Here is a 27105-nt window from a genome sequence, read left to right on the forward strand (position 1 = left end):
GGTGAAAAATTGAATCGACTTCCAAGGACAGCATCACAATGAGGCCTATTCTGCGCCGCCAGTGAGATGAGGTGACTCGCTGTCTCTGAAATCATATGTACCAGCGAGTCAGTCGTGAATTCTTTTCAAGTTTCCAACGAGGCATCCAGCGTAAACTTAAGCTACTCTCGAAATCCTTTTAGAACTACGTTAACGAGCAACGCAGGGAGTCCGGTCTCCCATCGTATATGGAATTCAATCGAGAAGTTGCAGCCACCGCTCAGGATATATACCGCCTTTTTCCGACAAGTTTGCTCCGCTATTACGTTCTTACAAAACAACAACCGATAATATTTAGCTATGACCTGCTCTCTTTATTGTTCGCTAGTTCGATCAACGCTTGATTCCGTTTCGATTACCCAGTTACGAAAGCCGTTGTCAATTTATCGACCTAGAACCTCTCCGGACTAGAAGGGACACTAGCAGGCCCTAACCGTGGGCGATATGCTACAGGGAAGGACATATTGCAAGGCTATTCTGAGGCAAATTGACCTGAATGTTCAAGACCGCTTTGCAACAACCTTTTGCTTATACTGTCTCTACGTCGCACAATTTATGGAGTATGCGGACTGCAGAGAGCATTCAACAGAGTTGCATCTGACACGAATGACCATAGCAAAAACAATAAAATTTCTGACCAAAGCACACTACTGACATCTGGCTCCGTGTTCGCGGGAAATGTTTAGCTGAGCCATGAACCCGCATGCAAAATTTATGACTTGGTTTGTGTCTGATCTATTCTGGACAAATTATTTTTATCTAGATCAAAAAATCGCATTGTTTTGACAATTCGGATCACCGCACATTTAAATCGGCTGTTTACGATTTCTGGGCATAAGTCAGAATTAAGTGTCATGTCGGTTTGTCAGTGGATCCAGAATGGATTAATCTTCAGTAATAAATACATTTTTAAAATTAAGAGGCTTCAAATGATTTTTTTTTTGTTCTAAAATATGCACATTTCCCACAAATTTTATAAATTGTGTACTGAAAAGTTATAATACTTCAAGACATTTTCAATAATTTGGAGTTAAATTCATTGCACAGTTTTAAGGCTCAAGAAATTTTAGTATAATTTCTAAGGACCTCATTCCACGGGAGTTCTGGGAAAAAAATCTATGGGAAAAACATCAACTGCAATTTGCTTTCATGGTACTTCTGAGGAATTTTAGACTTTATGTGAAGTCTAAGCCTAAGACAGTAAACTCCAAGCGAATTTTCATGAGAAATCTCCGTTGAATATGGAATGCACTATTCTGAGGTTTTCATAACTATTTGAAAGTTTCCAAAATATTCCTGCCTGAATTTATTTTTTTTATTTTAATAATTCGTTTATTTTTCCAGGCTCATTTGCTGTAGCTTTGCGGAGCCGATATTCATTGTTTAGATAAGAAAATTACTTAAAACTAACGTTAGTAAAGCGGGGGCCGATTACTCGCGGCTATCTCGAGGTTAGGGGTAACAAATGGATGGCAGGGTAGGGATTGTGAACACAAGGTTTGGAGAGCAATGTGCTCTTGATCTCGAACTAGGCGACACTCTGATGAAAAAGACAAACATGGGGATACACCGATGGGCAACTAACAACTTGGCAGAACACAAGATGACACTAACTACTAAATCCTCAAATCTATCCGTTTTAAAAACTCGCCAAGACATCTCTAACGGGTATCGCGGGTTGTTTTCCTCGGGCCCTGAGGGATATGGATAACTCAGATCTGGCAACACGGTGTAAGGTACATGACCAAACAACATGCTCGATATCGTGATAACCACTGCCACACGCACATAAATTGCTGCCTGAGAGCCAAATTCGATCGAAATGCGAGTCTAACGAGCAGTGATTGGACAAGCCTTGATATAACGCGTATAAAGTCGCGGCTCATGTCCAACCCTTTGAACCATCGGTCGACAACGATAGCGCCAGGATAAACGGTGTTTTCTCCTGGGAGGAACTACAGTTTGCGCTCAGTAAGAGCAAGGGCAAATCGGCGGGTCCCGACGAACTCGGATACCCCCTACTTACACATCTACCGATCGAAGGCCAAGTCCGTATGCTTGAGCTCTTCAACGAACTTTGGACCACCGACTCCTATCCAGCATCGTGGAGGGAAAGCCTAGTCATTCCGATCCCGAAGACTAACGAAACAACGAAAGACGCGACGAAGTTCCGGCCCATTGCCCTCACCTCCTGCATGAGCAAGGTGTTCGAGCGGATGGTGAACCGGAGATTGAAGACCTTTCTGGAGACGAATAGCTTGCTCGATCACCGGCAACACGCCTTCCGTCAAGGATGCGGCACCTCTACCTATTTTGCCACACTGGGAGACGTGCTGAAAGATGCCTTCGACCAGGGACACCACACCGAAATCGTTTCGCTTGACATCTCCAAGGCTTTCAACCGAACCTGGACTCCGGCCGTGCTTGCCCAACTCGTCCGTTGGGGACTTAAGGGACACATGGTCCACTTCGTTCGGAATTTCCTCACCGACCGCTCCTTTCGCGTCGCCATTGGTAACGCCAAATCCAGCAGCTTTCGGGAAGAAACGGGGGTCCCCCAGGGATCCGTGATCTCTGTCACGCTTTTCTTAATTGCGATGAACGGTGTCTTTAACCGGCTACCCAAGAACGTGCACATTTTTGTGTATGCCGACGACGTACTCATCGTGGTAACCGGGCCCACCACAATCCGCACCAGGAACATAGCGCAAGCTGCCGTCACAGCCGTCGTGAAATGGGCCGAAACAGCTGGTTTCCAGCTCTCGGCCAGGAAAAGTGTTAGATGCCACGTCTGCCCGTCCCGACACAGGGTAAGCGGGGCCGCCATCAAGATCGCCGATCAAGCTATCCCCGTTAGGAACTCCGTTCGGATTCTGGGTGTTCTGGTGGACCGCACGTTGTCTTTCGTGCCCCACTTCAACCAGGTAAAGAAGGATTGTAGAAGCAGGGTCAATCTGGTCAGGACCATTTCCAGGCCACACCGATCCAACAACCGGGCAGTTCGCTTCCGTGTCTCGCAAGCCATCATCGACAGCCGGCTGCTGTACGGAACCGAACTTACGTGCATCGCATCGGAGAAGCAGGAGGAAATTCTTGGCCCGACTTTCAACAGCTGTATCCGGATCATTTCTGGTCTCCTACCTTCCACCCCCGCAGATTCTGCGTGTGTTGAAGCAGGGGTTCTACCCTTTCGGTACCGCATCATAAACGCCACGCTGTACAAAGCTGCATCCTTCGCCGCCAAAACAGCAGGGAATGGCAGAGTCTTCCTCCTCGACGAGGGGGATAGAATCATGCAATCGATCGCCAGCATCGACCTCCCCCCGGTGGCTAGGATCCACTGGCACGGAGAGAAGAGTTGGCTCTCTTCCAAACTCATAATCGAAAACGCGATCAAGAATCGATTCAAAGCAGGAGACAACTCAGTAGCCCTACGTTGCACAGTAGCTGAGCTTCTCAGGTCCAAGTTTACCGATTTCACCCACCGGTACACCGATGGTTCCCGATCCAACACGGGCGTTGGCATCGGAGTATCCGGAAGTGGCATACTCGTCAGCAACAGCCTACCACCGCAGTGCTCCGTTTACTCGGCAGAAGCGGCCGCGATCTTCCACGCGGCCACTTCACCAGCTAATCAACCAATTCTCATTTTAACAGATTCGTACAGCGCTATCCAGGAGCTCTGCTCGGCAACTCCCACCCACCCGTGGATTCAGGCTACTGTCAAGTACGCACCCAGTAATACCGTTTTTGCGTGGATACCCGGCCACTGCGGAATTCCCGGAAACGAGGCAGCCGACCAACTCGCTGGAACTGGACCGTCGGGTCCCAGATTCACCGACAAAGTTCCCCTCCAGGACGTCAGACGGTGGATTAAGGCCACCGTTCGGAAGGCATGGACCGACCAATGGGCCAGCACTCGAGGGCCTTTCATCCGGAAAATCAAGGGAACCACGGAGGCATGGACGGACCTCCGAAACCTACCGGACCAGAGGATACTCTCGAGGCTGAGAACTGGACACTGCCGTCTATATCTCAACTTCGGCGGAGGACCCTTCCGCAGGAGCTGCACTATTTGCCACCTTCCGGCAACCGTCGAACACCTACTGTGTGTCTGCCCGGAATTCCAGGACCTCCGGGAGACTTATGGGATTACCTCCAGCATCCGGAACCTGCTCGGAGAGGACTCGCCTGCTGCCGACGCCCTCCTGGTATTCCTGAGGGAGGCGAATTTGTATCATCAAATTTAGTCCGTTTTTGTAGTCAGTTGCTAGTTTCAGTTTTTTGTTTGTTTGTATTCTGCTAGCTGTCGGGACGGCACCGGACGGGATGAGCCTTTGGACCTCGTCACGGTGTCGTCTCGTTCAGGTCATCGTTCCATGTGTTTTAACTTGTTTTTTCGCGAAGAGCCAGGAAAGCTGTATTTTACAGTTTTCAGTAGCAGGAGGGACACCACATGGGATGAGTCTTTGACCCTCATGATGGTGGTCACCCTAGATAGTCATTAAGGAAAACGATCAAATTGTTATTCTAAAACTCTGTCAAACAACTCCGTAGGAGGTTCTCCTTCTGAGGCCTCACCCATGACTAAAGAGATGAACTAGCCTCAGGCTAAAAATCTCTATAATAAAGAAAAAAAAAAAAAAAAAAAAACCTTTGAACCATGGTTTGTTCGACACCTGTGGGAGAATAGAATGTAACCATCTTCCCAATTCACCATCATTCCATTTTTGTTGCCAACTGATGAGGACTTGCGGACAAGCAATGGAGAAAAATTCGTTGAAGGCGATTTGTCGCTCAAAAATATCGCCTTCGATAGCGCCCACCTTAGCCAATGAGTCCGCTTTCTCATTACCCGGAATTGAGCAATGAGATGGGACCCAAGTTAAGGTTATAATATAGGAGCAGTTAGATAAAGCACTCAGTTTAGATCGTTTTTCAGGCAGGAAATACGAATAGCCTCCAATGAGCTAAGACTATCCGTAAAAATGAAATGATGGTCAGAAGGTAGTGAGGCAATTCGCTCTACTGCGTAAAATATAGCTGCAAGTTCCGCAACGTATACGGAGCATGGTTTCTGCAGTTTATAGGAGGCGCTATGAAATTGATTAAATACACCAAATCCAGTGGAAGCATTTATGGTTGACCCATCTTTGAAAAATCTTTTATGGTGGTACTTGATTGCAAAAATTGAGGGAACAACCATCGACCGATGGTGATCTGGTATTCCATGGATTTCTTGCATCATGGTCAGATTAAAATTTACAGAGGAACTATAGAAGGCTTGAAAGCAATCACGATTGGAGATTAATGAAGAAGGACCAATCTCCAGCGTCATGTACTCATAGTACAAACTCATGAATCTTGTTTGAGGATTTCGGTCGAGCAGCTTCTCAAAGTGTTCTATTACCAAAGGATTCAATACTTCACAACGGATGAGAAACCGGAAAGACTTTGCCAGTCGATGTTTTTCGTGAGGTCGTACGCGATTTCAACCGAGCGAGTGGAAGATGAACCATTGGTAATAGAAATTATGATTGGCAAGTGGTCACTACCGTAGCAATCCAACGATAGTGAACTCGAACTGAAGGAGAGGTCAAATCTACTTTCTCTTGCTGGAGGTTTGGCCACTCGTGTTACTTCCCCAGTGTTTAGAATTGTCATATTGAAGTTATCGCAAAGGTCGTATATCAGGGTTGAGCGGTTGTCATCGTACAGTTCCCCCCAGCCTGTACCGTGGGAGTTAAAATCTCCTAAGATCAACCGAGGCTCAGATAAAGCTGAGCAGATATCTGAGAGACCTTGGCGAGAAATTGCAGTTCTTGGAGGAAGATATACTGAGGCTTTTACCTCGAATATTTACCTGGCATGCGACAACTTCAATGCCTGTCACGGAAGGCACATCGATTCTATGAAATCCATTCCTTATTAATCCCGAGAAGCACCCCTCCATACGAATCTGCTCGATCAAGGCGAATAATGTTAAAATCGTGGAAAGGGAGATCGGTGTCTGAAGAAAGCCATGTTTCACAAAGAGCAAATGCATCACAAAGTGAGTTGTGAAGTAAAAATTTGAATGGTTTACTGTAATGTTGTACTACCATGAATTTAATTGTACTGTTCTAAAAATGTTTATGCTTGCGTGAACTTGTGGCCTGAGAACCTGTGAAAACCTAAGTAATTTTCTAAGTTCACTGAAAATCTGGGAACTTCTTGAAATTTCCCGCTAATTTAGTGAAACTAATGGAACTGAACTCCCCTGAACTTCCCTTTGTTTTTGGAGATTTACAAAACTTATTTGAGATGCTCCTGAAATGTCCATAAAAGTTCCTGAAGTTCTCGAAATGTTTCTGAAGATCTCTGTACTGAAGTTTTCGAAGTTATTCTGAAATTTCAGAAACTTCTGTAGGCTTCCGGAGTTTCTGTTGGCGAAATAATATATATATATAGTTCAATGATTTTCACTGAAGTTCTCAAGATTTGTCTGAAATTCAAATAATCGAAACTAATTCATAACTTCTTCAATAGTCTAGAGTTTCCTGATGTTTTTAAAACTGCCCAAAATATTTCTCAATTTGCTTAATATTCTCTAGACTGCCCTGCTTAGGTTTTTTTTTAAGAACCCACCGTTTTACTGGAATTGATTTAATTGCCTTTAAGTTCTGCAATTTACCTCAAGTTTTATATAGTTTTTAAACACTCAAGTAACTTTGCCTTAAATCACTAATTTTCCCAGCAAGAAGTTTTCTATGCTTACCTTAATTTCTCTAAATTGATCACATTTTCCAATAAATTTTCTGATATATAAAGTTGAAGATGCTAATTTCAAATAAACAGTTTCAAATAACAGTGGTAATTTTTATACGATAGATGAGGAGGAGATGAAAGTATAGAATTGATAGTTCCGTTTAGAGTACGGCAGTGTGAAAATTGCATAAAGAGAGTAAACAGCGAGCTAGGACAACTTTTAGGAAGGTACAAATCGGTTTTATCATCTCTCTTTACCAAACTCCCCCTTTGGAGAGGGATGGTGAGGGGTGTCCCCTTCCCCGCCACCACTGGCAAAAAGAGATGATCTTTTCAAACACATCGTTGGTACTTGAGCATTTGTACTCCATTTTTACCCTATAACTTCGTTTAATTGAGAGATAGAAAATTGTCGTCTTGGACAAAGTTTCTTAAAATGACTTCATCTACAATGATTCCATAGATGTTCATCAATTTTAACAAGACTTTAAAAAAGTTGAAGATGTTAAGTTTCAAACAACAGACTTACCGTAAGCGTGATAATGTTTGCACTACCGTTAAAATAAGGTTCCCGTTTCACCTGTGCATACAATGCCATGATTTTCTTTGCATACACGTAACATATAGCTCATACCGTAGTTGGCTGTGTATAAAAGAAAATGATTTACTTAGTTTGACAGTTGCACCATGACGAAGTGGCAGCGTATTCGTGATTTGTCCCACGCGCAAATGTCGCAAAAAGACATTTCAATCGCCGTGGGAGTGTCCCGGTGGACCGTCAAAAGGGTTTTAGACCGAGAAGAGAAAGGACAACTATCCGCAAAGGTGACCACAGGTCGTCCGAGGTCAGCTCGGGTTCCGAGGGTTATCGCTGCTATCAAAAGGAAGATTCGGGTGAATCCAGTGCGTTCAATAAGGAAAATGGCAAAGGAACACAGGATCAGTGACTTTACGGCACGGAAGATCGTAAAGGAAGATTGCGGGGCGAAGTCGAGGGCACGGAAAAAAAAAGTCACATGATAACCAACCGCATCCGGGAGCTACGAGTCGAACGATGCAAGAAAATCTTGAACTTCCTTAAGCGAAAAAATCCGGTAATCCTGTTCACCGACGAGAGCATGTTTACCGTCGATCCCGTATTAAATTCTAGAACCGTCCGGTATATTAGTTCTCTTCCGGTAAAAGACGTGGCCGACGAGCACAAGAACGTGTATCTGACCAAGCATCCTGTTAGCGTTATAGTGTTTGGATTGGTGGCTTCCGATGGCAAAAAATGGACCCGGTGTTCATTCCAGAAGGCGCAACACGGAGGTCTACATCAGGATTTTAGGTAAGTATGTTCTTCCGTGGATCAAAGAACAGTACGGTCCGAAGCCAAATGTTCATTGAAGTTTGTATTGCCTGAATTTCATGGGACTTCCCCGAAGTTCGAAGGACTTTTTTTACAATCTTAAGAATTCCCTGAAGTTCGGAGTTTTTTAAAATTTATAGGAATTTCTTAAATATCAGAAGTTCGTAAGACTTCCTTCAAGTTCGAAGAACTTTGTCGAAGATCTGAGGACTTCCCTGAAGTTTGAAGGACTTAACTGAATATATGAGGCCCCTAAATTTAGAAGAGCTTCCCTGAAGTTCAAAAGGCTTTAAATATCGAAGGGTTTTCCAAAAGTTTGCGGGTCTTTCCTTAATTTCTTGGAAATTCCCTGAAGTTTGGAGAGCTCCCATGAATTTCGTAGGACTACCTGTAGTTCAATCGGCTTCTCGGAAGTTCTAGGAACTTTTTTGAGCTTGGAGAACTATGTTAAGTTCAGAGGACTTCCCAAGAGTATTGAAGACTTCTCTGAAGCTCGGAAAAAATCCATAAGTGTCATAGGATTATCTTTAAGTTTTAAGCAATGCCTAAATGTCGTAGAAGTTACATTAAATCGGTAAAAAATTCTGTAAAACTCGTAGTTATTCCCCAAAGATTAAAGGACTTCCCTGAAGTTCGTAAGACTTCTCTGAAATTTGTAGAACTTCTCTGAAGGTTCGGAGAGATTTCTTGACCGTCGTAGGTCACCACAGTAGTTCACAGGATTTTCCTGAAACTTGTAAGACTTTCCCGAATTTTGTGGAACTTGCATGAAGTTCGAAGGCCTTATCTGAAGTTTTTAGAAATAGAACTTTTTTATTAAACATGTTGAACAGGTACTTCAAAGTAGCTACGCGTCGGCACTGCTTAAGTCTGCTATCAATTAAGCACAAATCATACTTGCAATTGATTCGAGAAAAAAAAATTAAATTAACAATAATTAACATTAATTCCCGTCTTTTTCCCGGTTTTCCTGGTTCACTTGCCACCCTGGCCAGAGCATGAGATTACGAAAACAAACAGATTGTCGCGCACAACGACAAAAAATAAACCAAAATGACTACATTAGTCCAAGACATTAGTCCCATATGGACAATAGAGTGGGTTCAGTTTGTAAGACGGATAACAACCCCCTGCTCCCCACTGCTCATTCGATCTGTATTGAGGTCTCCACCAGCTGTGTTTTTTTTATTGATCATTGTTATTTATTGAGTGATGCCGGACATGAAATAAAGGTAATATTTGCATCAGCCAATAATAAAGGATTTCGGTAGTTTTAGTTTTATAAATTGGTCACTCACATCAGGTGTAATAATGAAGGATTTCGGTAGTTTAAGCTTTATAAATTGGCCACTATTAAATTGTTTAGGATTAAATTTCGTAATATTATTCTTATGTTCTGTAATTCTGATTAAAGTACTCTCTTTACTTCGCTATCATATACAATCATAGTTCGTAGTATAAATGAATAAATAGTTTACACTGTCTTAGAATTTACTGCTGCGCTGTTTCGAGTATGAAGCCGATAGTCGTGAGTATGGACAGCATGTGCCTACACATCGTTATGCTTTTCATTTCTTCAAGCAAGTTGTAACGACTATTGTTTCACTTTTGTTGCTTCAACAATAACACGCAGCTTCAGATTGAAAATTCGTTATCGTTATTTTTCTTTTATTTATCGTACAGTAAATCTTATGCCTCAAGATCATTTGGTGCAATCATAGGAATATCAGATTTGAGAATAAATTCAAATAAAACAAAAGTGAGAAATTGATCTACGCATTATTTATAAGGGGTTTTTTTTCTATGCACACTCTAACCCAACTCCGAAATCTGTGAAATGTATCAATGGATTTGTCCCAAGGATAAAATCATGTGTCTGTAGTCCATGTTATATAACCTGAATTGTTTTAGATCATTCAATATGCAGAGAACACCAATTTTGGGTAACGTTGCAACCTGATTAAAGCTGTTAAACTTGGCAAATTTTGATTATATATATTCATAAATTTATAATTCATGCAGTCGGGATGGATCACTCTTTGGAGCATCGTTTTTACTATAGAAAGCTAACGTTAAATTCAGTTGAATTGTTAGTTAATCCATCTTAACATTGATAGATTAGTGTTAGTATGCTCCCGATCAAACTTCAAAAATTCACTCGGGTGCTGCACCTTCCGCCAAAAAAGAGAGTGTGCCTCTAGCGTAGGAAAATTTTGAGGTTAATATATCTATTTTAAAATGGATTAACTGAAAATTCAACTGGACTTAACGTTACCTTTCTATACTAAATAATAATAAACGATGCTCCAAAGAACGAACCATCCCTGCATGCAATAATTTCATTTACCATGTGAAGATGTTTTATAATTTTAATTTCCACGATTCAAAATGGAGTTTGGATTTTCTTTAAATCGAAAAATTAGTCAACTAGGTAGATATATTTTCTTTCCAATAACTTTAATCGGTGTAAATTGTGTGTCATTCCAAAGTGAAGGGCTAAACTGCCAAGCAACAACATAGAAGTGAATAACTTTTATGCTCAACTCAACTGAAGCGTGCCACATTTCTGGTAGTAAATTCGGATTCGCCGAAACCAAATTCATTAAAAAAGCATCGGTTGATCCTTGGGACAGACCATAACGTCATTTCTGTTATTCTGTGTTACACAAAAAACAAAACAAAAAACGTTCGGAAATGGAAGCAAATTAGCCTCACATTTCTATCCTACAAGGAAATTCTCACACGTCGTTGGGACGCACAATATAACCCTACTACGACAGGGGACAACAAGGTGGGCGTTATGGAGGAATAATTGTAATATCTCAGTTTTCGTTCATTTACCTCTAGGCGTTCACTAAAATCTATCTCCATCTCGTCGCTGGCTCACGCGTCGGTCGGGAAGAAATCCTTCAGCAGGGTAGTTCTCCGTTTCTCCGCAACGTCCATCTGATTTTCGAGATCACCCCGGTCGGTGGTTTCCGCGCGTTCCACCTTCCACGAGAGGTTTTCGATCTCCGCTTCCAGTTGAGCCTGTTCGGGGTGGGAGAATGTTAGATTTTGCACACGTTCGAGTGAGAGCCACAATGTAGTTATTACCTGTTGGTACTCGAAGAGGTCCTTGCGGGAACCAGGTTCCATGAAATAGGCATACGGATAGGTATATTGAAGCGTGTACCGACATTTGGCCAGTAGAGCGGCGGCATCGAATAGATACTGCCAGTCGATCCAGGTTCCGAGACCTTTCATGACTTTCTCGTTGATGCGAGTCTTCATACGGTCCAGTGTTTGTTCCTCTAGTTGAAGCGACTTCGAATGGTTCTCCCAACGTTCGTAATAATGAAGGTACTTTTTTAGTGCTTCACGTGCCTATGGTAATAGGAAGAGAGTATTGAAAAAAGCTATTCTGTGCTAGATCAAAGCTAATGTAAATACCTGCGCATGCACGGATTCGTGGGCAATGTTCGGATTTTCCTTATATCGCGAACATTCGTAATACTCCGACCCATGCGCCTTCCAATCGCCAAGGCACATCCAGCAGAAGTCGTGCTTGCAGTTAAAGCATTGCATATGATTACAGCCGCCGTTTTTTTCGATGCAAATGTGACACTTGGGACAGTCCTTCGTGTGGGCACTGATGTAGTTGGCCGTTTCGCTGTCGTCGGCACATTTGGTTAGCCACTTACGGATGATTTGGCAATCGGTTGGCGCATGATAGTCGGTACCACAACGGAAGCAAAAAGAACTTGTACACACCTTGCAGGTGGCTTTCTTCGGGCTGATGTCCGAGCTGCGGATGATTATCTGAAATGGAATTTTATTAACTGACTTGGATAACATTAGACTTTGCGGATTTAAATTACCTGGCAATTTGGACCGGGACAAAACCGTAACTCCGGATGCGACTTGACGTAGTCGGCAAAGGCAAATTGCTGGTACTTGTCTCTCACCATAGGCCTGTTCAGTAGATTGAGCACGAGATCTTCTGGCACTCGAACATCGCATCGTTGTTCCATGCAGCCAATCTGAATGGAAATTCCCTGACTAATTTGAATCTCAAAGTGCATCGCCCAACAGTCGCGGCAGAACGAATGCTGACATGAAAGATTATGAAATTTGTCCACCGATTGGACGGTAACACAAACTGGGCACAGGTGTGTTCGATACGTGGATGATGGCACCGTTTGGAGGGATATTTTCGCACTGGTACCAGGAACGGGGGTCGCTGGAATCATACCGGGAACTGGAAGCACTGTACTGGAACTACTGGGACCCAGCAGGGCACCGACGGAAGAAGTGGATGCGATTGCCCCGGGGGCAGCTTTGATACGGGCACTAACTAAAAGGTTGGATGCGTTGTTTCGATACTTTTCCACGACCTCGGCAGTGTTCCATTTGGTCTCGTGCAGTAGCACCTTTGCCAGCGAGGGTGTGATATGGAGCTGATTGCTGAGCTTTTCAACCGATTCGTTGAGCAGCTTGTCCACCTCCTCGACGTTGAGACATTCGTACACAAAATACTCCGGATCAGCGCGCTTCGGATCAATCTGCTCGATGTCGCAGTCTTCTAGGCCTGCCGGAGGAAAGGAAAAAAAGACAGTACGTTAGTGAAATGAATACATGATACGTAATTCACCGCTATTCTAGTGTTGTGTATTCAAAGGAACTTTGACCACTCCGGGAATTTGTCACATCCTCTGATTGCATCAAGCGCATATTAGTCACCAAACGCGTGAACCGTTAAACGGCGATCATAATTCAAAGTTGAAATCAAGAATGACAAAAAAAAACAGCACAGCAGTCTTACTGTAACAATGATAGCGAACGGAGTTTTGCAGTTGCTGGTGATCCTTATTATTATAGATTCAGTGTTAGCTACCGATCGATGGATCAAGCTGCCTTCCGAAAGTAGAAAGAAACGATCAACGTTGACAGATGACCAGGGGCCTATTTGCAATTACCGTGAAAGCGTACCTCCGCTTTTGGAAAGGTCCTGTATGTAAGTATGAAGAATACATCTCCAATTTAAAAGAGACTAAGATCTTATTTTGTTTTAGCACAACGGGACTTTGCCCTTATGTGGATCAGAATCTAATACCGCCAGGACATCGTGCCGTCTGTAAGCAGCAATATATTGGCGTCAGTAGTAGCCGGTACGATTCCAAACAGATCAAATACGTGGAAGCTTCGAATCTCAAACCAATCAAATCTGGCTGTGTGTGTTTACTAGAATCAACCGATGTGCAAACGGTTCGAACGTAAACAATAAAATGGATGATAATAACCTTCAATTAAAAATCTAAACACCCTGTATGTTAAGTCCTGTGGCGCCATATCATTCCCGCTAGCTTGTATTCTAATAAGGCCACCCACTACATAATTGGCGAAGAGTGAACCCTAAAGGAGGAAAATCGTTCCTATGGACACGGCAAGTGAAAAAAGTCACTGAAACTGCCAGGACAAAGCCTGACTTCAAGAGTTTGGGAAAGAAGACCACATTTCACTAGATGGAACAGAAGATTGAGAAGAACAGATCTTGAGTATCAAATTAAGCTCAATTGAATCAGACGAAAATCCAATAAAAAAAAATTACAAATGATATTGTTCTAGATTATTCATAGCAATAGGTACTACAAACGTAATTTTTTTGGTTTTATGAAGGTTATGCAGGCCATGATTTAGACTGGTAGAATGTTCAAGCCACGATAAAACTTGCAATGTTACTTGGGTATTCACGAACATGTTCTGATAAAAATATTATTATTTAACATAATTAGCGGATGAGGTTGTTGGCGCGTGAATCTGAGTATAGATAAAATAAGCGCTGTTGACATACACAAAAAGGACATACATTACTGTGTGCGAAATAAAAACTGAATAATAAAAAAAAGTTATGTGAACGCACTAAATAAAGAAGGAGCTCTGGGCGCACTAGGATAGAGAACTACTTCGGCATTGCAGTTACTATATCGAAGGGTTGTTTCAAATACAGAACACCACTAAATTTGTGCATACTACACCTGATATTGATTTCAAAACTGAAAGTTGTGAATTTTACCATGGCAATCATCCCGAGCAAAGTCTGAGATCAAATTGAAATCTAAATTTGATGTTGTGATTTCGCTGATAATGATTAAGGTGATACTCTAAGGAAGCCTTAGCGTGAAACTTTAAAGGCACAAATGTCAGCTTCCACAAAACACACAAATTTGAAATTGCTACTCCTTGTTTGCTGTGCTAATACGAACTACGAATCTAACTGTTTTCCTGAACGTTGTACACACGAATCGGATTACCTGTTAAGATTCAATACGTGGAGGCATCCAATTCCCACTTATTCACAATAAGTTAACGAAGCTCTGAAATTTCATCACGTTCTGAAAGTAGAACATACTAACATTCAATATTTGAGTTATCAGTCCCATCTTGAAATTCAATCGTCCAGAGGTCATGTTACAGTCCTGCTTTTTGAAGCGCCACATTTTTCGCTGATATAATAAAAACATGCTAGCTTCATGGCAACTAATTTTGACTTGATAAAATTACCGATTAATTTACAATGATTTTTTAAATTTTTGCATGGAAATATAGTACTTCTTAACTTCAACTGCCATTTTCTCAATGCCTACTTTTTCAATATGGGAGTATAGGTAGTGCAGTTCATCGATGACTTTGTTTGCAAACAAACTATGATTATGAACGCGGAAAACTCACAATGTTTGCTTACACTGGACATAACTAGTATCAAGTTCATTACTTCACTTACGGGTTTGCGCCACTTCGTAGTACTCTACTATGCTTAGTCATGTTTCCTTAAATTGACACTCACAAATGTTTTATGTTAAGTAAAGGTGATACGATTCAGAAGTCCGGGCTCTGATGTCACCTCGCATTTTGTAGGGGTCAATTATCTGCTACTGAAAAACATACAATAATAAAACTGCTTTTCCATGTTTGCTACGACGGAGCAAACATGATGATGCAAAAAGCTGGTCAAAATAGAATAATTTTTTTAAGGTTTTCTATGTTGTAGATTTTTTATATGCTTCAATATATGCACACAGTGACAATGGTTGAAATGATGTCTAAGCATTTTGGGCAATGTTTAAACATTTATGTAATATAGAGCTATTTTTTAAAACCAACTAATTAGTAAAAGCCCTTACCAGACGTAAACAGTATGATCAATGATCAATATTAGAGAGTCTAGTAAAAGAGAGGAGCGGATTCAAAACAAACTGCATTGGCAACCTAAGCCTAGGTAAATTCTAGCAACAGTCCCAATGCAGTCAAGATAGGCACTGCTCGATTGGCTCTGGCTTTGACAGTTCGTTTGGCTCAAAACCAGCCAGTTCACTGCTCCTCTCTTTTACTACACACCAGTCAATTAATGAGCCAACTTAAATTTGTATTGATTGTTGGCATTCCCGTGTTTTAGCCGGCGCCGATGGTGCAGTGGTAAGCGTGACTATTTTCTCACCCCAATGGGTCTGCGTTCAATCAAAGCCGAGGTCGGTGGGATTTTTCTGAGGCATAAAAATCTCTGGTCACGTCTTCCTTCGGAAGGGAAGTAAAACCGTTGGTCCCTGCCCATGTGTGTTTGAATGGGTACGCAGGTGTGGAAGCTGCCTTCCTGCACATTCGACTGCCGTCAATGGATGACAATCGATGTCCGTCGGTGATTGGCACTAGATTGCGGAACAGAGACCGACGTTAAATAAAGGAATGAAAATTCCCGTGTTTTATCGTTATTTTCACACATTAAAATAGTGAACTTCTTCAACAGGGGTGGTAGTGCTGATGCGATATAATAGTAGTGACTTTAGTGACTAAAATTACGGAAATGGTGACCAAATAGTGACTTGTAAATACTGAATAAGTAATCATTTATATTGTAACTTAGAAATTCAAATACGGTTTCATATTGAAATAAACTTTTTATGTCATGGAACTTAAAATCAAATTTCATAAATTCCTCTACTTTAATCGAATCTCACAACGGAATCTCCTGTGAAGAGCATTTAAGTGATTTGAATAATTTACTTTTATTTACGTATATACATGATGACTAGCAAATACTAATTCCGATTTTTTATGATCTTGAATTTGGTTCTGCGTTTGAACTGTTTAAAATTTTGATATATCTAGTTAGATAACTTTTATAATTCGATAAGAACTTTTCACAGAAAATTTTTAGAATGATCTCAAGATTTTTTTTAGCATAATCGTTCTTCTCTTAAACTTAGAGGCAAATAAGCTTTTACAAACATAATATTGCATTCTTGAAATTCTTTGCAGAACAATCAACAAATATTCTTGATTATTTTCGTAGTTATCAACATCAAATATCAGAAGTAAAGTGGACATTTTATACGATTGATGAGATGAAAGTAAAGAGTTGATTACTCTGTATTTTGTATATCCAGCATTTTACGAGCGCTTATGGTCGCCACAATCTTTCTGAGTTTTTGGTAGGGAACATATGATTTGACGTTTGGGTTGTGTCGTTTGACTGGTAAACGTTCAAATTTGATCGTTTACACGTCAAACGACACAAGCCAAACTTCAAATCTTATGTTCCCTACCAGAAACTCAGCCAGATTGTGGCGGCCATAAGCGATCGTAAAATGCTGGATAGAAAGTAGAAAGCGAACAATTTTGAGGAACGTACGAATCGGGTAGAGTATCTTCTTTACCAAGCTCATCCGTTAATGAGGGATGGTGAGGGGTGTTTCCCTCTGCCACCACTGGCAAAAGGGATGATCGCCGATTTGCTCATGTACCTCCGATGTGCGGAAACAGTTATATCGATCGTTTCACACTCAAGTCGCCATCTGACGTAAACAACTACTAGCTAAAGGCCTCTTTTGTTTGTTTTTTTTTTTTTTTTTATTATAGTCACTTTAACGCTCTTGGGTCATTCGTGACTTGTCCGGGGGTGAGGTTTGAACTCGTGACTTTGGCGTGAGAGGTATGGATGCTTACCACTACGCCGGGGTCGCCCCCCTAAAGACCTTAAAATTGTCCTTGCTCGCTTTCTACTTTGTATATACACTATTCACACTACCGTACTATAACGGAGCTATCAACTCTATATTTTAATCTCCTCATCTATCATATACAATCTGCACTTTAAGTCTGATATTTGACGTTAAGCATCTCCGACTATGTTAATCGTTAAATTCATGCATGAAGTAATAACATATGATTAGTTAAGGTAGATTATTTCCGATTTTTACAGATTCTTCTAGGAACTTCCTGAAGGCTCCTTCCATAAATCAATTTTAAATTTCTTTGAATTCTCCTTAGATTTTCCATGCGATTAACCTCAGAAATTTTATAAATTTCTGCTTAGAATAAGCTTGGACTCCTCCCCTGCATTCAATTGGAAATTCAATTCGTATTCTCCTTAGAATTCCCATAGTATTTCTTCCAAAATATCAAAACAAAAACCCATCAAAGAATAACTTTGAAACTCTTCCCAGAATTCCTTTGAAATTGAATCATCAAAATTCGATTCCATTGGAAATTCTTCTCGGAATTCGTTTAGAACCATCCGCAGAGAGCATTCTTTGGAGTACACGGGATTTTCATGGAATTTTCATGGAATTCTCATCACACTCCCTTATGCAAAATTTCAGAATTAATTTGAATTCTAATGGGCCTCGAATTCAATCTTCGTAGTCTGTACTTTGGTATTCTTCTCTGATATATCTTGGTGTCATACCTGGAATCCCTTAAAATTCTCTTAAAATGTACTTTGGATTTTTAAAGTTCGTAATCATCCTTGAAAGGGTTTTGAAAACCTATCACAGACAAATACCTTTGGAAAGTTTCCAAGTTTTACAATTGAGTCAAAATTCCTGAAGTGGACCACTGATTTTTCACAAATCATTGGATTCCGTTCAAAATACGTCTATATATTGCTCTTACCACGACAAACAATAGCCCAAAATATTTCGGCAAAATGCGCATTTAAACAAAAGTTATAAACAATTAAGTTTTTTGGACACTTTTTCGAAAAAAAATCTTATCTCTAGATCGGGCCAATGAATTTTTCTCCAGTTTTGATATAATCACAAGAAGACATGTTTCTTCCAAAATCACTAAAATTTATTCATTAAAAATGTAATTTGTTTATAATAATTACAATTCCCGTGATTTTGGAAGAAACATGTCTTCTTGTGATTATATCAAAACTGGAGAAAAATTCATTGGCCCGATCTAGAGATAAGATTTTTTTTCGAAAAAGGGTCCAAAAAACTTAATTGTTTATAACTTTTGTTTAAATGCGAATTTTGCCGAAATATTTTGGGTTATTGTTTGTCGTGGTAAGAGCAATATATAGACGTATTTTGAACGGGATCCAATGATTTGTGAAAAATCAGTGGTCCACTTCAGGAATTTTGACTCAATTTATTTTCTGGGAAAGGAGGCATATTTTCCCCGATTTTTAATTGAAATTGAAGGCATTTCCCAATAGTTTTCCTGGTGTTTTAAAGTTTTGCGATTCACTGGTCACTCTGGTTAAAAATTTAAATTTTTTTAACAAATATGCATATTTTGTTAAAACTAGTATAGACTTTCTAAGTGCCAAGTACTTAATTTAAACATTTTGTTGATATTTTCAAATTTCATTCTATTTTAGTAGTGAAAAAGTGACTTTAGTGACTATTTTTAGGGAAATAGTGACTTTAGTGACTTTTTGGTGTAAAAAGTGACTTTTTAGTGACTGACTACAAAATAGTGACCAAGTCACTAAAAAGTGACCTGCTACCAGCTCTGCTTCAATCAGCAGCTAGGAATTCTGAACACAATACAGTTTTTGCTGAATTTTGTTTGTATAGTAAGCTAATGAGCAAAATCACAAGTCTTTTTGGCAGTTTATAATTTGCTGTTTTCTGGGTTTTCAGTAAAAGAAATGTTGCTTGCTGTTGTTTCAGGAAAAATCGTTTTGTTGGATAACTTCCAGCAAACAATTTTGCTGGAAGATGAAAATAAAATTTGGTGGTAATTTTAATATTACATCCAATGTCATTTTTATGGCCACAAAAATAAACAAATGCAGTAAAAGCAGCGTAATGTCAGTTCATGCACTGTATTAATGATAATTTTGTCCTTTTTGGCAAGTAATATTACACCATATTTTTGACACGATTGAAGTGCATCCACTTTGATGTGATATCAAAATTATTATTTTTTTTTTTTCAGTTTGTAAGGAAATCAGTCTACGTATGTAGGATTGTTTTTTGAAGACCATCAATAAAATATGCATGCAGAGAAAGCTTCGCTTTCCGAAATCTTAAAAAAAAACTGAGCAACTGGTGCTTTTTGGGCATCATCAAAATCAGCTACTACTGAAACCGAAAAACGTCATAAGACGTCAATTTTTGGCAACAAGTTAACGTTTAAAGTTTATTTTTGATTGCGCATTTTTAACGAAAGTAAACTCATGCACTAATAATAATCCCTCAGAATTTGTTTCGCTCAGTCCAATACATATTAATATTTGCCATTTCAATGTAAGAAAAAGCTACATTTTACAATAGAGTATGATGCACACTTTGAGCCCTCCCTTAGCTCAGTCGGTAAAGGCGCAGTTATAAAGCAAGACCATACTGGAGGTGGCTGGTTTCGAATCCCGGTCCGGTCTTTTTCGGGTTGGAAAATTTCTCGATTTTCCTGGGCAGAGAGTATGATTGTACTTGCCACACAATTATACCTATGCAAAAATGGTATCTGGCATCGAAAGCTCTCAATTAATAACTGTGGAAGTGCATACCAAATAGTAGAAAAATGCAAAATTGTAAGAGACCTAGGCATAATCCTAGACTCCAAACGAACCTTTGTAGAACATTATAATACTATCATTAGTAAAGCAAACAAAATGCTAGGTTTCATACAAATTTATTTATTTTTTGAAAAATCGTGCAGAATAAACTAATAAAAAATAGCATCAGTTTATTTGTTCCAAATTCAAAATAACTTACATTTCATTTTAACCTAGGTTCTTCAGCTACTACAGTAACATATAAAGGGTGATACGGTCAAAATTTGGTCAATATCAACTTGACGTATTTCTTTCAATTTTGCATTTAAAAAACTGAACACCCCTCATTTTGAAGGTGTGTGTGTGTAGAATGTTGCTCCTATTTTGATTTTGGAATTCACTCTTCAGTTGTCAAAATGCCGTCCAAGCAAGAAGAGCAGCGTACCAAAATTTTGCTCGCGCATCGCGAAAATCCGAGCTACTCGCACGCAAAGTTGGCAACATCGCTAAAAGTTGCCAAATCAACCGTTACAAATGTAATTAAAGTGTTTGGGGAACGTTTGTCGACAGCCAGGAAGTCTGGATCGGGGGGAAATCGAAAACCGGAAGCCGCTGAGACGACAAAGAGAGTTGCCGGTAGTTTCAAGCGAAACCCTAACCTCTCTCTCCGAGATGCCGCAAATAAGCTGGGTGTATCGTCTACAACCGTGCATCGAGCCAAAAAACGAGCCGGACTATCGACTTACAAGAAGGTAGTGACTCCAAATCGCGATGATAAACAAAATACGACGGCCAAAGCGCGATCCCGGAGGCTGTACACGACGATGCTGACGAAGTTTGACTGCGTGGTAATGGACGACGAAACCTACGTCAAAGCCGACTACAAGCAGCTTTCGGGACAGGAGTTTTATACGGCAAAAGGAAGGGGAAAGGTAGCAGATGTTTTCAAGCACATGAAACTGTCAAAGTTCGCAAAGAAATATTTGGTTTGGCAAGCCATCTGTACCTGTGGCTTGAAAAGCAGCATTTTCATAGCTTCCGGGACTGTCAACCAAGAAATTTACGTGAAAGAGTGTTTGAATAAACGTCTGCTGCCTTTCCTGAAGAAACACGGTTGTTCCGTACTGTTTTGGCCGGATTTGGCATCTTGCCATTACGGTAAAAAGGCCATGGAGTGGTACGCCACCAACAACGTGCAGGTGGTTCCCAAGGACAAGAACCCTCCCAACACGCCAGAGCTCTGCCCAATTGAGAAATACTGGGCTATTGTCAAGCGGAACCTAAAGAAGACCAAAAAAAAACTGCTAAGGGCGAGCAGCAGTTCAAGGCAAACTGGCTTTCTGCGGCGAAGAAGGTGGACAAGGTGGCTGTACAAAATCTGATGGCAGGGGTCAAGCGTAAGGCCCGGCAATTCGGATTTGGAAAAGCGGAAGCCTAACTGAATATTTTTCCTGAATTTTATACTAATTGAACTTGAAAAAGAAATTTAATTTGATTTTTTAAATAAACGATTTCACCGATTTACACGCGTTTTCCCTTGACCAAATTTTGACCGTATCACCCTTTATATATCTAAGTGTGTTTACATTGTTCCTGCTTTGGCAATTCAGTATTTTAAACAGGCTTTCTATAAAAAAAATTCATCTTAAAACTTAATCTTATCTAATACAAAGGGAATTAATCGTTGCAATTGATGATTGCAACGATTTTTGCCTGAAATTATTAATTATTTTATTGGACATTTGTTCTAAAGTCTCAACATTTGAAATTCTATGTACCTCGGTAGTACTGTACCAGGGAGGCAACTTCAAAATCATCTTCAGAACTTTGTTTAGATATTAGAAGTTTATTCTTCACGTAAAGTTTGGATTTCCACATATTTATTACATTTGGCATGAATGACTTCACCAAGAAATTGGAATTCCGTTCATAGTGACTATGTGACTAACAGCAATAAATAATTTTGGTCAGATTTTTGCGCTAGTTACTCTTTTGAGCGTCGATGGAATTTCACTCAACTCGTTGCTATTTAATAGACCGGATCAGTTAGGACGTTATTATCGGGTGTTATTTATTGTATTTATTAATAATTATCTATCTATTAATCACTTGACAACATGGGCTACAAGGTGAAAATTTAGACAACTAACTAACTATAATAAATAACGGTTACGCAAACTATATTTAGAAGTTTCACAACTAACATTGAAGTCAAACATATGTAGAGTTGAAAATGTTACACATAGCACAAACTGGTTCGTTTTGACCGTAAACTGTCCGATAAAAAGGAAGACGAATGAAGTCCGTGGAGCAAAGCTCCTTGCCGGTTGCACGGGCTCCAAATTATTACGATTTCGGCAGTTTATAGTGGGCGTATCAACAGATGAGAGATGTTCCATCAGAGGCCTATTGCATAATGAAGTCTAGAAGCATTTGTAGCTTGAAATTCAATCTATTTTTAATGAGCACTACAATTTACAAGTTCTTATCAATTCATTATGCATTAGACCTTAAGTTGGGATGTAAAAAGATGACCGTCATGTTGCTTTTTGATTCGCACAGACCCGTTAAAATAACTGACTGTGTTTCTCATGAACGTAGCTATAATCGACTCGTCCTGCTCACCTGCGCAATTCGTAACGAACAAGAACAAAGAGGAGCAATCTCTTGTGAAAGAGAACTCTCACTTGTGAATAAGCAAAGGAAAAACCAGTCAAAAGATACCAACAGCAGTGAATCTGCACGTATTCACGAAACAGACGAGAAACTGTAAGATTTTGATAAAGTTCTATACCGAGTGCAAACCCGATTGAAAGCGTTAAAAGTGAAAAGTAATCATTTAGAATCAGCGAATTAGCTATTTTTAGTCATAGTTTATTTTGCCAGCCACTTTTACATTTTTATCTGCTACAAAATATTGTTTTTTATGGTATGCGTAAAATTCTTTGCACCATATGTTTATCTTTAATGTAAGATAATTCTACATTCTATGGTTGGGTGCTTAATACCTATATTGTTCTGGTAGAGGCAGACCAGCCCAATCTGCTAACATTGCTGAGCTTATAAAACTCGATGATTATTATAAGAGGAAGGCAAAAAACAATTTGATTACAATCATCATAGATGGGGTAAAGTTGCTTATCAATGCATCTTTTTAAAAACTTGGAAGATGATTATAAAATGAGAATACTCTGATTACTATCATCATAGCTGAGGTTGGTTTCTGCTAAGTAACACAAGTGGTTTTAGTGCGCGGCAATGCTTCGCATCGTGCTACTGAGGCAAGATTCGTTGCTGTGAATATTCCATTAGAAATTAAATCACATCTCAACATACTGTTCCTTAGTTTTCCAATTACCATCGTAAATACGCATACGGAATCTGGAAGCCTGCACTTGTCTTGTTGCATCGATGATTTGTGAATCGATAACAACTCAACCTTCGAACCGTTCCAGTTCCCGACGGAAAAAGCGATAACGCTGAGGAATGCCACCATTTCAAAATTCTCAACACAAATTCTATCCCGCATGCATAGTGTAGTGCATCTTACACTTAGATATGGGAAAATTCCAATAGTTCACTGCAGATCTAGTGATTCATCGAAGAGAAAATTATAATATTCAAGTGTTGCACATCCAAGACAGGGAGATTGAAAAGATTCCGGAAAATATTAACCATCTACACAATTTGAAACAGCTGGTAATTTACAGTGGACAAATCAAACATATGGATTTTGCGGTGTTCAATGACATGAAACTGTTGGACAAATTGTGCATTACGAATGGTGTGCTGCTAGAAATCACAACCAGTGTTACAATCAGTGCTGAGATTTGTCATTGTCATTGACAGACTTTTGCACGATATTGACAAAATTGTTTTTCACATAGTCAATGATAGACTTGATCCTCAAAAAAATCTTTGTCAAAATCTCATTCATTTTTTCGTCAATGACAAAGATTCACCTGGTAACAGAAAGTGTAATTTCTTGCATTCTGAGACACATTATTGTTATCCAAGCGGTTCAGGACGTAGATGCTTATTCACTTTAATGGCTCCATGTAATTGTTTTACTCAAGCCATTTAATTTCATTTCAAATTTAGCTAATAAACAAATCAGCACATGTTCGTCACTGACAAAAATTGTACTGACAGTTGACATGGTTTGCCTTGACGATGACTGTTAGCTCAAACGAGTGACCAAAGCAGAATTTTGAGTATCACCGTGTATTGTCGAAATTTTGCAGCACTGGTTACAATCGACCTTCCCAATCTGAAGACGCTTCAGTTGGATGGGAATTATCTCATTCAGTTAGATAGATCGCAATGGACAATGCCCAACATGAATACGTTTTTAGTTGAATCTAATGTACTGCAACGGATTGATAATCTGGTGAAAAAATTCCCTCATTTGAAATAAGTTGGTTTGACAATAAACGATCTAGACTGTCAATGGGTGGAAAAGGGTGTGAGCAAATTATTCGAACGAGGTGTGCGTGTTCACAGGAAAGATTTTCGTTATGCTCATTATAGTGTTGTAGCATTTAATGATAAACAGGAGACCCATTCAAGTTTGTATTATTTTGATGACAACCTTGGTAATGGACTATTCTATATAGAGCTGAAATTAGGGCGTTGCAGGTTTTGTGAACAATTACTTCTCTAGATAACATAACGCATTGATTTGTATGGGCGAGCCTTGACTTTCTAGAAATCATCGTCATCGTCAAAGGCTGTTAAGCCCTAATTCCAACTCTATTATTAATAGAGGAAATGCTCGTCACTGTGGGTAAGCCCGTCACCCCATTACTTTTACTAGAAATCAGTTTTGGTGCAACTAAATAAACACAGGTCATTTTTCTATTAAACATTTTGAACATTCCAAAACACATTGGACCCACAATGAACTATCAAATTCTAAGAAAATAAACAAAACATAGCCAAGTATCTACCGTGTGGTACTGGATGTTATTTTTTACCAGCCGATTTTAAGGTTTAGATGAATGATGATGATGATGATCCCACCTCTTACCCCTACAAAGATTTGAACTGGACGATTTATCTTTAAGCAAATTAAATATGACATTTTAACCAGGTTAGCAAACAAAATCGAACTGGTTTCAGTTACAGATATAAATTCTCTCTAGAGTTTACAGTTGCTTCACAGCGATATAAATGTGGAAAAGCTCAGGCGTCCACCTCTTAGCTCGCCTTTTTGTCCATCTAAAATATTACAAGAAATCAAGAGTTAATGAACAATCAACAAAGCATCCTATTACACTAGTAACCCCGCAATCTGATGCTATCATAATTTTCAGCAATGTCAGGAATGCTCACGAGCCCCCAACATTTGCCAGAAAACTTACTACTAACTCAAGGTATCTTCCAAATAAGCTTCAAAATTGCATTTTTTTTTTATCAAATGTTAAATTTAGTTCTCTATATCCGTAATACGCGCGCGAGGTTCAAACCTTTGTATACTACTTTTTTTAATTAATCTACTACTAAATCAATATTAAAAATCCATCATCACCATCGAGGCGAACAGAAATAGTTTTTGCAGTGCTACAATAATTATTAAAAAGTCGTTATGACAGCTATCCATATAAAATAATCCATTAGAGATAACTTCGTCAAGATACATATTTTTTTTCCTTTGGTTTGTTTTGTTTCGTCGATCTTGCTACCGACGTGCCAGGAAGGCAGCTCCCACATCTGGACCCTACCTATCGACCCATCAACTCATGAACCGGGGACCAACGGCTTTACTTCCCATCCGAAGGAAGGCGTGATCAGAGATGTTATGCCTCAGAACATCCCGGCGGCGCCGACTGGGATTGAACCCAGGCCTGCTGGGGTGAGAGGCAATCACGCTTACCACTACACCACCGGTGCCGTTAAGATACATAATTTGTCAATTCATAAAAAAAATCACTGGATAACTGTTCAAAAGACAGTTTTAACGTGTGAAATGCAGTGTCTTTTTAATTCTGTAAGTGCTGCTGAACGTTTGATATGTCTAGGCATCGAATTGAAAACATTTATTCCTTTATAATATAATGAATTTTGTGAAGCACAAGTCAAGAAATGTGGTGTTCTTATTTCAGCCGCGTTTCTAGTATTATATCTATGAAAGTCACTTCCTCTTTCAATTCGATCACACAAATATCGAGGCAGCAAACCGTTTACTACTTTAAAAATGAACACCATAGTCAAATATACAATTCTTTGCTTCACCGACAACCATTGTAAGGCATCAAAGTTGAGGAAGTGAATCTATTGTATCTCAAAATCAAATGCATTATTTTATTCTGCAAGCGCTCGATATGTGTGTTGCATTGGCCAGAAATAAAATAGAAGGGCAAAAGTCTAGATGAGGAGAGATGATTGATTTGTATAGCTGTATTTTACTGGCAATAGTTAAATCGTTTTTCAGGCGACATAGAATTCCATACTTCTTGGCAAATTTTCTTGATGACATTGTCAATGTGAGAGTTGAACTTAAGTGTGTCATCAATAATCACGCCAAGATATGTAATGTCCTGAACGCGATCAATAGTCTCATCATCAATTACAACAGAGACGTTCTCATTTCTTACACAGCTCGGTGTATGCTCATAAATATTCAAACATTAAAAGAGCGTCGTGAATTTGCTATGATTTCTTTCGTAAACGATATCGTATCACATCACATTGATTCTATAGAACTATTGTCATCCTTAAAATCTAGGCATTTACGAAATAGAAATATATTTGCTACAAATCGTCATCGTACGAATTATGCCAAATTTGGACCCTTGAACCAAATGATGGATACATATAATAAGCACTGCGATAACATTGACTTTACAATGACAAAAACCAAATTAAAGCAATATTTTAGTTCCTCGCATAACGTCAGCTAGAAGTAATGTTTTAACTTGTTCTCAAGACAAATTAAAAAAAATATAAACAAAGACAAAATTGTAAAAATAGCTCTTAAGACAAAATTGTAAAACGGTCTACACTGATTGACGACAAATAAATAAATAAATAAATAAATTTACTCGATTCCGCGAAATTACCATAAATTTAGTTTTACTTGTATTCAATTTCAACTGCTTATACTTCAACCATCTACTTAGAGAACGCAAATCTTCATTCAAGTGTAAAACGGCATCATCATCAAAAGATTAGTGTCGCAAAATCGTAAAACCCGTCGCAA

General features: G+C 39.6%; 2 protein-coding genes across 2 annotated transcripts in view; one reads left to right on the forward strand and one right to left on the reverse strand.

The window, feature by feature from the left end:
- Window positions 1-2093: 2093 nt before the first annotated feature.
- Window positions 2094-4289, forward strand: LOC135711146 (uncharacterized). The gene has a single exon (XM_065233887.1). The coding sequence runs from the start codon at window positions 2094-2096 to the stop codon at window positions 4287-4289; it is 2196 nt and encodes a 731-aa protein (XP_065089959.1).
- A 5216-nt stretch (window positions 4290-9505) lies between these two features.
- The window catches only part of ari-2 (E3 ubiquitin-protein ligase ari-2), a 68724-nt gene continuing 51124 nt past the window's right edge, over window positions 9506-27105 (reverse strand). The window contains exons 2-5 of the mRNA XM_065233932.1: window positions 11998-12707; window positions 11570-11938; window positions 11234-11503; window positions 9506-11167 (exon numbers count right to left, since the gene is read on the reverse strand). Coding sequence (XP_065090004.1) covers window positions 11021-11167; window positions 11234-11503; window positions 11570-11938; window positions 11998-12707 — 1496 coding nt within the window. The 3' untranslated portion in view covers window positions 9506-11020. The remainder of the gene's footprint in view (window positions 11168-11233; window positions 11504-11569; window positions 11939-11997; window positions 12708-27105) is intronic.

This window comes from Ochlerotatus camptorhynchus, unplaced genomic scaffold (assembly GCF_037179485.1).
Source record: "Ochlerotatus camptorhynchus isolate MF236.1 unplaced genomic scaffold, CSIRO-AGI_Acam_v1.1 ptg000423l, whole genome shotgun sequence".
Classification (NCBI taxonomy): Eukaryota; Metazoa; Arthropoda; class Insecta; order Diptera; family Culicidae; genus Ochlerotatus; species Ochlerotatus camptorhynchus.